Genomic DNA, 11,706 nt, shown 5'->3' with positions numbered 1-11,706 from the left:
TCTCATTGTCTCTCTCTCTCTCCTAGGCTCCACGCCGCTACAGGTTCTTGGTTCTTGGTTCTTTTTGGCGTCTTCCTTGTACACTCAACAGGAGCACACACATCTCACTCATCCATACACTACATTCACCACTGATGCCACTACTCTCCACACCTCATGCTTTTTGTACATATAATTGTTCAAGTTATAATAAAACCTTTTCATTTAGCACTTTCAATCCTGACTCGTCTCCCCTCCTTGTCACATATGTTGAGCCAGTTTGTGACAATAAACACTGGGAGAGGTAGCACTCGACACTGCAACGTGTCCGCGAGCATCAGCTCCTCATCAGCGAGAAGATGCTTCCAGAATTCCCACAACCCCCAAACCAAACAAATAAGCCGCCCACGCTTGACATCAGTCAGAGTCCTTGTCTCCAGATGCGCTGCCTCCCTCCTCCTCCTCCTCCTCCTCCTCCATAACCACACTACAGCCTGGAGGAAGAACAACACCGCCTGCATACATACAATCTGCACATGCACATATTGTACAACACACACACACACATACATGCACATGATGGATGGCCTTTCTCCTCTTGGTAATGCAGAAAAAAGTGTTATCCCTCGTCCTCCAGCCCAGAGGAAAGAGATGTGACACTCTGCTCCCTCCCTGCCAGCGTCCATGGTGAAGCTGGACCGTCTCTATCGTGTGTGTGTGTGTGTGTCTGTCTGTGTGTGTGTCTGTGTGTGTGTGTGTCTCCTTGACAAGAGAACATCGTAATAATGTTTAAGTGATGAAACTAGAGTTTATTCATTAAGCCTTTTAAACCTGCTTGATGGCTTTTTGTCAAGAGTGCGGTTGGGGTTAGAAACTGCACCGAGCTCCACTTGCAGCTTTGAAATAAAGAGTCAAATCTTGTCTTTTTCTTAGTCAAGTTGCTTTATTTCCTCTTTTTGTTCTCGTTAATTTGTGTTGGGGATGATTTGGAGCCTCGTAAACCACTGAGCCACCAACTTCATAAAAAAGCAGTTTGCTGTTCTCTTGTTTTGACATTTTGGAGAAACCTTCCGACAGATGGGTGGAAAATGAGATCCAGGCCTTCCTCGGTAAACTTTGGGAATTGGAAACGGAGATTCTCCCTCACGTCACTCACATTCCCCTCTCTATCTGCGTGTCTGAGGCTGTGGCCTGAGGTGAGGCCGCAGTCGAGCAGCAGTGGAGGGAGCCCCTCGGTGTTTGACAGCAGATCTTATCGTCCTCACAGCAGGAATAGGTGTCAGAATCACTGTCGGCCGGCTGCCAGGGTCGGGCAGTTCAAACTCTGAGGTGCAACGAGGAGTCGGGAGTCGGTCGTGTGGAAAGTCTTTCCAAGTGGAAAACGTCTCTGGAGCTGGAGGTCATGGAGCCGTGGAGCCGTTTAAAGGGCATCAGGTTTCATTCATAGAGTATCCACAAATAAGAGCATCTCATTGAAACAGGTGGAAAGCTTCCTCTTCAACATGTGGATCAGCGGAAGAGGCCAGATGTTCAAAACACAAACTTGGTGCACATTTTTTTCCCAGGAAATTCTGTATGGGTTTGTTTTGGGCTCTGGCAGATAAGCCTGTCTCTTCAAAAACAGACATGAAGCTAACGTCAAAATCATTTAACACATGTCTGCACGTAGCGCAGCATCGTGAAGCCATTTGGTTTCTATTCTGGACATGAGAAGAAAAGGCAGATTGGTAAACCCCATCTGGATTCTACAAATTTAAAAGGTGGCAAAGGTCACCTGCTAGTGAGCTCATAGTAAGAACTTTCCCCCAAAGCCCAATCCGTCAGTGAATACTTCATTCAGCAGAACCGAGAGCTTTATTGATTGCCCTCCATCCTAATGAGATTGGACCAAGCATTCCTAATACCACTCTTCTCGCTGAATTCGAAGGATTAGATTGGCGTACACATCCATCTTATCCCCGCCTGCTTTCCATCCGTACGCGTGGGGCGGCCCCCGACCGAACAAAGAGCCATACAGGAGGAACCGGAGAAAAGGTGGATTGAACACATGAAAAGAAACACCTAGAGGACTCCGAGGGCTCCAGCTGGGAGGCTGTATGCAGAGAGATGAGGGGTTGTGATGGGCAGGTCATCACTTCCTCCAGGGGGGGGGGGACAAAGGAGCCGGGTGACGAGCAGCTGATGGACAGAAGGTCCATTTCCACTCACACAAAAGAAGCAGGGAGATGAAGCAGATTAGCAGCTCTTTATGCCCATTGTGAAAGCTGCAAACGATAAGATGTACCCCTGTGTGTGTGTGTGTGTGTGTGTGTGTGTGTGTGTGTGTGTGTGTGTACCTGCATGTGAAAGAAGAAAAAAGGGGTTATCCTGATGGAGTGTGCATAAGAAATAGAATAGACAGAGCCCAGGAGCGAAGGAGCATGTGGCGTCTTCAGTCGAAAGAAAACCGTGACCGTAACCCTAACCCTTACTTAAGCCATGACCAATTCATGCCTCACCCAAACCTTAACCTATCCATCTTCACCAGCACCTCTTCCCACATTAGGACACTTAGATTTTACCCCACTGGGTCGACTAGTCCTGTCAAGGTCAGTGTTTATGCTGGAAAGCCCTTCACCATGACCTTAACCATCACATCTAAATACCCAACCCTAGCCTAAGCTTCCTTCTAACCCTAAAAGCAGGTATTAACCCTTTAACAACATGTCCTCACTCATCAAAAAGACATAAGCCCAAGGACACAGTCTCTCCAAGGAGTCTTCTCTTCATCCACCCTGGACGGACAGATGCGACAGCTGGATTCTGAGTCACTTCCCTCCGTTCGACTAAAGCCTGCATTTACAGTTTGATGGGAAAAGTTCTCAACTCAAATCCCTCCATCACTGAAGGATGCTCTCATGTTTCTTTTGTCTTGAAAATAACTCTTTCAGTGGAAGACACACACACACTCACACACTCCGGTTCTGTTCCTGTCATTAATCACTCGTTCACCGGCCTTAGTATAGCAGTTTAATGACACCCTGCTGGCCATTAATAACATGCCGCACATTGTTATTAAGTTCCATTTCCAGGGGCGTTTATTTCCTTCACCACCTGTGTGTGTGTGTGTGTGTGTGTGTGTGTGTTTTATGAACTATTGTTCTTATGTGAGTCTCTTTAGATACCTTTGTATCTAGTGCCATCTAGGGGTCAGCTTATGGCATTGCAGGCTTGTTTGGTTCCATTATCAAACCTTTCATAAAATTGTATGAAATATATAAAGTGTATTTTAAATCAAATATATGACTCTGTTGGTGTTTGGATCATTGTCATTTATACAGAAGGTAAGATCAAGTTTCAGTTTACATAAGGTCAGTGATAGAATGAAAGGAGTCAGACAGGAAGAACAGGTCAGCTCAGTATCATGAGAACTGTCATAGGAACATTTGTATCTCAAGAAAAGAAAATTAATGCGCTTATAATCTACTTGAGTATGTCCACCATGAGGTGTGCCATACACCAGGGCTCCAGCTGGTTTTAAAGTCTGACTGCTGAGGGGACAATGATCTTAAAGATGACAGAAATTGAAGCATGACCACACATTACAATAATAAAACTAGAAAAATGGATACACGATCTCTGATTCGCAACCCACCGTCATATGGTCCATGATCACATTATAGAATCATTAGTGTAATAATTGGTCTGTCTCCCAACATCTGAACTACTCTGTTGTCAGTGATGAGCAAATAATTTCTCCTTCAAATGTATTCTTTTATTGGATCAACCATCCACAACCCAGAGATATTCAGTTAATCATAGTTTAACAATTTTGAAACTGGTATCTTTGCGTTTTTTCGCACTTTTTCCGAAGTTGATCGATCATAAATGTCCTCAAATTGTGGAAGAATTTGAGCATGATAAAAACCTCAAAAAAACAACTAATTTGCACTAATAATAATAATCCTTACAATTTCAAAATGGCCTCACTGTCTGTCAGTTCCTGTCAGTGCTCGGGCCCCAATAAGGGACTCCTTTTACAGACTTAATTATATATATATATATGTATATTATCTATATGTCCATGTGTCAGTTCCCACTATCTCCCTCTAGGGGGCGCTGCGGCCAAGGCCATGCAGTCAAACGCTGTTGTGTAAAGTGTCGCTTATCGAATCATCGATCAGCACCTTGCTACAAGGACACATCCGCCGCAGATAAACACACACACACGGTGATGTCGCGCTTTACTTGTTAGCCCGGCAGTTGTCCGCCTCCCTCACTAGCTTCTCTGATAAAGCTGATAAAGAGCCGGCTAAGCTAGCTAGCAGCTCATTGTTTTTAGCAGGGCTCGCTAGCTTCTCTGGAGTAACCCCTGTTGCGGACAAGTGGAGCGCGTGCACGGCTGAGGAGCGGGCAGCACCGGTCTGGTAAATAATGTTTAACCTCTGACGTTTATTTTAAATGCAATGCTAACTGGTAGCACAGTGGTTTTGTCCACACACATGTGGGGGGTGATGGTTCGTAACCAGCTAAATGCTTAGTCCGTCACAGATCTAACAAATAACTGTCATGGAGAATCAATGGAGCCCGGTCTTCATGTGTCTCAGATCCCAACTGAAGGAGATTAGATTCATCAAGACCTCCAGAGAGTTTGATCTGTGGGGTTTTTAACTGTTGCTTAGATATCTGGATCTTTACAATGTTGTTGAGCAGCAGTAACAGCAATAGCAACCTGTGTGGGATCATCATTTCCTTCTTACTTCACTTTAGTTTTTAAAGTTTGTGTTTCCCCCCTCCAGCTCCAGCCATGGTGTTTATCCAGAGCTACTGTGAAGCCAACTCCTCCATCTCCCACACCTGGGTGGACCAAGGCATCTCCCCCTGCTTCTACTTCACACTTGTCCCCTCCATCCTGCTCACCCTCTCCTTCTTCCTCGGCACCATCCACTGTGTGTTCTACAAGAAATATGGCACAGCCATGGAACCCAAGTTCATCCCGCGCACCTGCCTGTACGGCTTCCAGCTGGCCGTGTCCATCCTCCTCGTGGTTCAGTTTCTGGGTGGGATGGTGTGGCAGGCGGCCGCCGGAGGGGAGCTCCCGGGCTACGTGTTGATCTATGGCTGCTTCTCTGCGCTGGCCTGGGCCTGGGCCATAAGCCTGCTGCGGGTGGAGAGACGCAGGGTCCTGGTGATGGACCGGACGAGGGGACACAGCGCCTTCCTGCTCATGTTCTGGGCTTTGACCTTCTCATCTGAGAACCTGGCTTTCGTGTCCTGGTACAGCCCTCACTGGTGGTGGGGGCTGGAGAACAGGGACCAGCAGGTGAGAGAAGAGGGAACCTTTATTTGAAGATATTGTACCAGGGTGCAGCTTGTGTTTTACACTTTATCGCCATTCTTAACTACTTAGGGTTAAGTTAGATTACCTAACACTCTCTAATGTTGAGCTATGAATGTGCTATGAACAGTAATATTCCAAAGGTTATTTGTAGATCAAAGATAGGTTTGTTTTATGAACTTTAACTTTGCAGGCTGCACCTTTAACCCAGTGTCCTCCCTGCCTGCAGGGAATGCGAAAAAGGCAAAGCACCAGCAGAAAAGACCTGTTGCATTATGATTAGTCATGATGAGCGCCACAAGCCTTTTTTTTTCGCTGAGTCATTGCACAGATCCCCAAGGCCCTGTCAACCACTGAAATCCGAGATCAAATGTTGCCCCTCCCACACCGAGTCATGTTACAGGAAGTCCCAAATTTGGGTTTAGAGGCGTGACTTGTGTGTTCGATACTTCACTGTGGCCTCGACTTTGTATAAGTCTGTTTGTCATGTTTTTACATCTCATATATCTCATATATTTAGCCCCCTCCCCCTTTAAAACATAATTGACAACAGTAAAGTATATAATAACAAAGCAATGTGAATTGGCCTTATGTTATAAGGGGCACATCCACTGCAGTGATCAGTTGTTTTTAGATATTTAGATCTTTTTTAATTGTTTTTCGTGTCTCTGAACCTCAGGTGCAGTTTGCCTTGTGGCTGATGCGCTACACGTGCACCGGGCTGCTCTTCCTCATTGGTCTCAAAGCGCCCGGGTTGCCACGCAAGCCGTACATGCTCCTGATAAACGAAGACGAGCGGGACGTGGAGCACAGCGGCCAGGTAGGGACGCATCGCAACCTGAACACCTGGGACACTCCTCAGACCTGCTGTTCTGGATGGTTAATCTATTTCTCCATGTCAGAGTCTCTTGGGCAGAACCGAGGAGAACGAGTCCACCTGGCAGGGCTTCAGACAGAAGGTCCGTCTGCTCGTCCCCTACATGTGGCCCAAAGGCAACATATTCCTCCAGCTGCTGGTCGTCTTCTGTTTGGTGCTGCTGGCAGTCGAGAGGGCCATCAATGTCTTTGTTCCCATTTACTACAAGAATATCGGTGAATATCTTTTCTCCAGAGCTGTTAAATGGTTTAGCCTGAGCCGAGTGGTTCTTATTTATTATCATCTTGTTTATCTGCCGCGTTTTTTCTAATTCACATTTTATGTCTTTGTCCATCCCCCTAGTCAATGACCTAACCGGTAGCAGGAGCTGGTCCACTGTGGCCACTACAGTGTGCATTTATGTCCTGCTCAAGTTCCTGCAGGGTGGAGGGGCAGGTACGACTCACTCATTTACAATGTGCCACTGATTCTTGGATCCTCAATTCCTGTGTCACGTGACCACATCCGTGAGAACGCTCAGTCTACCTCACCTGTCACCTTGCCTCTTCCCAGGTGCCTCAGGGTTTGTCAGCAACATGCGCTCCTTCCTGTGGATCCGTGTTCAGCAGTTCACCAACCGCGTGGTCCAGGTGCATCTGTTCGCCCACTTGCACTCGCTCTCCCTGCGCTGGCATCTGGGCCGCAAGACCGGGGACGTGCTGAGGAGCATGGACCGTGGCACCTCCTCCATCAACAGCCTGCTCAGGTGAGGTGGTGGAGCTTGTGATGGGAATGTTACGACCATCTTTCAATTCGAAAGTGGAAGTGGACTCGACTGTCTCTCTTTCCACAGCTACTTAGTTTTCAGCATCTTCCCGACCATCGCCGACATCGTGATCTCCATCATCTACTTCATCACATATTTCAACGCCTGGTTTGGTCTCATCGTCTTCGTCTGCATGGCCTTGTACCTCAGTAAGTAGTCGAGCTACAGGTGTCCAGAGCTCCACTGAACCTGAATCTTGAACGTAGCCACAGATATAAAGTTCAAACCCTCACGTGTGTCCTCCAGCTTTAACCATCATCATCACCGAGTGGAGGACAAAGTTCAGACGAGACATGAATCTGCAGGACAACAACGCCAAGTCCAAGGCTGTGGACTCCTTGTTAAACTTTGAGACGGTAAATCGCAGCGTTACGCTTTTCAAGTGTGTTGTGGTTCTTTGAGAAGTTTCCCAATTAAAAGTTACATTTCAATTCTGCCTTGTTTTTACAGGTCAAGTACTACAATGCAGAGAACTATGAGGTCGCCCGTTTTGAGGATTTAATCTTGAAGTATCAGGTCAGTCACAGACGTATTTATTTATGATACTTAAAATATTGAATAAAGTCTTTAAAGAAATCGACCAATCCAAGGAAATCCAGGATCCAGGGTAATGGTTGACTTAAAGAAATCAGTTGTAGTGTGTAGCCGTTATTAAAATGGTTCTTGTCCTCCTCTGTTAGGCGTCTGAGTGGAAGACCCAGGCGTCTTTAGCCTTCCTCAACCAGACGCAGAACCTCATCATCGGCTCGGGTCTGATGGCCGGCTCCCTGCTCTGTGCCTACTTCGTGACTGAAGGAAAGTTTCAGGTACTGAATACACACTGTCTAGCTTTGTATGGTGCTTTGTAGTTTCGTTGTTAGTCCAAAGTATTGTATTTTGGAACAGGTTAAAATGTGTTGTATGTCTTTTCACCTCTTCTTGTCCTTTAAAGGTTGGAGACTTTGTTCTCTTTGGTACCTACATCATTCAGCTGTACACCCCCCTCAACTGGTTTGGAACCTACTACAGGTAAGAAGAAATTAATAAAAATGTGTTCTGGAATAACATAGCAAGGATTCAGATGACTTTGATTAGCTTTGGTTCTCGTAAAATCTTCTTTCTTCTGTTCTCAAAGGAAACTTAATGGAATCTTTCTTTTTTTTCTTACCGCAGAGTGATCCAGAATTCTTTCATTGACATGGAAAACATGATTAAACTGTTTGAGGAGGAGGAAGAGGTACGTTAGAAAGAGACATGTCTGTATCTCACCGGGCTGTAACACGACCCACCTTATGTTAATCTCTGGGTTTTGATTCCTCCGTGCAGGTGAAAGACGAAGTCAACGCCGGGAATCTTCTCTACGAAATGGGAAAAGTGGAGTTCGAGAACGTTCACTTCAGCTACATAGACGGGTTGGTTCACATTTTAGTTTATTCCGAAAACTTAAAGTAAAGATAGAAATTAAGAGTTGTACAGCACTAAGAGCTTTTCATTTTTAACGGTTTTACAGCAAGGAGATTCTCAACGATGTTTCCTTCACTGTGCTGCCGGGACAAACCGTCGCTCTGGTAATCCTGAAGGAGACTTTTCATAACTCTTCCTTCTGTTACTGCATTCCTGCTGGTCCTGTTAAACACTCATCATTGTTCTCTGTGAATCTCTCAATCCAGGTGGGACCGTCGGGCTCTGGGAAGAGCACCATCATCCGTCTGCTCTTCCGTTTCTATGACGTTAACGGAGGCTGCATTCGCATCGATGGCCAGGATATCTCAAAGGTGAGTGTTCGGCATGTTTGCTTGTAATTTGTGACACTACACTGTAAACACAGTGGCGAAAACGACTTAATACAAAGCCACCAGCTCAACAAGTTCTCATGCATCACAGAGCTCTGTACATCACCGTGTGCTAGTTAAGCAATGAAACGGCTGTAAGTGTAAATTAGCCCCTGGTTATGTGTCTCCTGAGATGAATAAAAGCAATCAAAGAAACTGGAGCCTTGTGTGTGTGTTTACACAGGCACACAAGTAATTACTTCATCTTCCTTTTCCCTCCTCAGGTGAAGCAGACGTCTCTGCGGGCTCATATCGGCGTCGTTCCCCAGGACACGGTGCTTTTCAACTCCAACATCCGGGAAAATATTCGCTACGGGCGCATCTCTGCCAGCGACCAGGAGGTGGAGGACGCTGCTCTCGCTGCGGAAATCCACGAAAAAATCGTGACCTTCCCTGAAGGTTACCTATTACCTCACCCTCCCATACTGTTTTATTTATTTTTGTAGATTAAGTATATGAACATGATATGGATTTTGGTTTATTTCAGAGTAACCGTTAGATTTACTCCTCCTGTTTTTCTCTCTGACAGGTTATGATACCCAGGTGGGGGAGCGAGGTCTGAAGCTGAGTGGAGGAGAGAAGCAGAGGGTGGCCATCGCCAGGACCATCCTCAAAGCACCACAGATCATCCTGCTGGACGAGGTGAGATGGCCAAAAGGAGCAGAGACATCTGAAGCGGTTTAATTGATTGTTAATGGCAAACATTGCCAAATTATTTCCCTATTTGCATATGAAATCAGTTGCTGCTCAGCTTGTACTTGAATGAAAGGACTTCCTCGTTTCATGTCATTCTGTTTTAACTAACTCTGTGTTCCTCTGCAGGCCACATCGGCACTGGACACACAAACAGAACGCAACATCCAGGCGTCACTGGCTAAAGTCTGTGCCAATCATACAACAGTTGTTGTCGCTCACAGGTAAAAAGATCCATGTTGCTTTTGGCTTTTTGTGTTTTCATTTCCTGTGTGTAGAAAAAAGCTCAATCAGTTTTAGCTGATGTTGTTTTTTATATATGTAACAGGTTGTCGACCATCATCAGCGCAGACCAGATCCTTGTTATAAGTGACGGTCGGATTGCAGAGAGAGGAGGGTAATTATCACTTATTGAGCTAATCTTCTGAATGACTTATCCTCCTGTACACTGAGCTGCAAGTGACCCGGCTTCTCTCCATCACAGACACGATGAGTTGCTGCTGAAGGGCGGCTTGTACGCAGACATGTGGATGAACCAGCAGCAGGCGCAGGACACCGATTCCTCGTCCGACACCGAAGCCAAAGATCGCAAATCGGAGAAACTGCAGCCGCCGTCCACTTCTTCAGGCCACCACCACCACTGAATGTATTTTATAGGAGAGAACGCTACATTTAAACTCTCATAGGTGATTTCAATGTGAGAGGAAACTCCGCTATAGAGGAAAACGCTATTTAATTGTAGAATTATCCAAGCTGCATGTGCACTGGCAGATCAGGGAGAAAAGGGAAGGTGCCTTAACAAAGGGCTGAAATGAATGGGAGGACTTGGATTTGTTGTTTCCCCCGGAATGGTATTTGTTATGTTAGTGCTCAAGATTTTTTATGTAGGGCGAGAAGAGGAAATGTCAAGTTATTACCTCGAAAAAAAAACAAAAACAGTTGTAGTTAGTCATTTTTAGAACGTTTCAAGCCATAATCACTTTGCTGCAGGGTTACGAGTGAAATGTGTTTTCCGGTGCCTTCATTGGTTGGCTCCCTGTGTTTATACATGTTTAGAGCCTGAGGATATTCTCCTTAGAAGCTCTCATAGCTACTTTTTTAATGTTATTTTGATGTTTTTATATTGAAAAGGCTTGATTGATTATGTAAAAATAGAAAAGGCAAAATAGCACAAGAAACAAGGCAGTGAAAACACTATGTGCTTAGAATGATTTCTGTAAAAAAAGCTTTCAGGGATCGTTTTCCGCTTTTTTTTTTTTATGTTGCTGGTGTTCGGTTGTCAGTTTATGAGCTTTACTGTTATTTAAGGTGATATTTTTAATCTGTACGCCTCTGTATGCTTTGGATCACTACGATAAAATGAATTATTTATGATCTAGATATGTCATTGATAAAACATAAAAGAATCTCCAGCTTCATTTACATATAAAGTTGTACAGTCCATGTCTGCCTGTCGTTGGCAGTTAAAGACAACTCTCCTTTTCTCCTGCCAGGTGTTTGGACTTTGTGTGAGGATGTAACGGAATGGAATCTGTAATTTCTACACTTATATATATATATAAATATGTATAAACAATCATATACATTATTTCTGCATTAACTCTGACGTCTACCTCACAATGTTTTTTTGTTGAAGTAATTTCTTTTCTTTAATTTGGGGGCAAAAAAAGTTTTAATCTGACACTCCTGTCCATTTTTTACAAAACCTTTTTCTACATACTGTGAATGCTAAGTATTTATCCATGTAAACACTCGATTCACTTTTTATTAACTTCACTACATCAATTCTCTCTTTGGATTGAACTTTTTTTACTGATTTTAAATATATATCTATTCTACTCAAAACTTTATAGACTCAAATAATAATCTCCTGTGTTTCCTCATTGCAAATTGGTGAGATGGCGTTTCCTCTGTCCCTGTTTGCACTGACTCAAAAGTGAAATATAAATAAAGTCTGATTAATTGATTGATTGATTGACACTAACAGCCATCACAAATTAAAACATGACATGGCATTTTGATTGGACAGAAGTGACATTACATCCATGTGAGGCCTTTTTTAAATGTTAAAAAGTATATAAACACATTCAAGTACCAGTGAAGAATAGTTTATCAATTATAAAGCAGCGTGGAAACATCACTGCATTAAAAATGGAGGAATCCTTTCGCTCACATGTGTTTACAGCTGTTGTGTAACTGGTCCCTCCCAGTCCCAATGTGTGTC

The 11,706-nt window shown here is 44.5% G+C and overlaps 1 protein-coding gene across 2 annotated transcripts; it reads left to right on the top strand.

Moving 5' to 3' along the window:
* The first annotated feature begins 4,131 nt into the window (after positions 1–4,131).
* On the top strand, positions 4,132–11,449 carry abcb6a (ATP-binding cassette, sub-family B (MDR/TAP), member 6a). Of its 2 annotated transcripts, none has more exons than XM_062380482.1 (20): positions 4,132–4,385; positions 4,764–5,281; positions 5,976–6,116; positions 6,199–6,388; positions 6,516–6,608; positions 6,726–6,918; positions 7,006–7,127; positions 7,225–7,334; positions 7,429–7,494; positions 7,659–7,784; positions 7,910–7,986; positions 8,131–8,194; positions 8,284–8,369; positions 8,468–8,525; positions 8,628–8,732; positions 9,014–9,188; positions 9,319–9,431; positions 9,612–9,706; positions 9,811–9,879; positions 9,967–11,449. In XM_062380482.1, exons 2-20 carry the CDS (start codon positions 4,766–4,768, stop codon positions 10,124–10,126), a joined length of 2,559 nt encoding a protein of 852 aa, XP_062236466.1. In that variant the 5' UTR covers positions 4,132–4,385; positions 4,764–4,765; the 3' UTR covers positions 10,127–11,449. The 2 variants fall into 2 exon arrangements, with proteins under 2 accessions (XP_062236466.1, XP_062236465.1); XM_062380481.1 differs by having other exon boundaries at positions 4,758–5,281.
* The last annotated feature ends 257 nt before the right edge of the window (positions 11,450–11,706 follow it).

Source organism: Platichthys flesus, chromosome 22, assembly GCF_949316205.1.
Source record: "Platichthys flesus chromosome 22, fPlaFle2.1, whole genome shotgun sequence".
NCBI classification, from domain to species: Eukaryota; Metazoa; Chordata; class Actinopteri; order Pleuronectiformes; family Pleuronectidae; genus Platichthys; species Platichthys flesus.
The sequence above is the reverse complement of the archived record's forward strand: the minus strand, read 5'-3'. Positions and strand labels throughout refer to the sequence as shown.

Excerpts from the sequence above, each read along its gene's own strand:
- abcb6a (XM_062380482.1), top strand. The coding sequence starts at position 4,766 with ATGGTGTTTATCCAGAGCTACTGTGAAGCCAACTCCTCCATCTCCCAC. Across the intron at positions 6,117-6,198 it reads ACGTGGAGCACAGCGGCCAG|AGTCTCTTGGGCAGAACCGA; the intron begins GTAGGGACGCAT and ends TCTCCATGTCAG. Across the intron at positions 8,195-8,283 it reads TGTTTGAGGAGGAGGAAGAG|GTGAAAGACGAAGTCAACGC; the intron begins GTACGTTAGAAA and ends TCCTCCGTGCAG.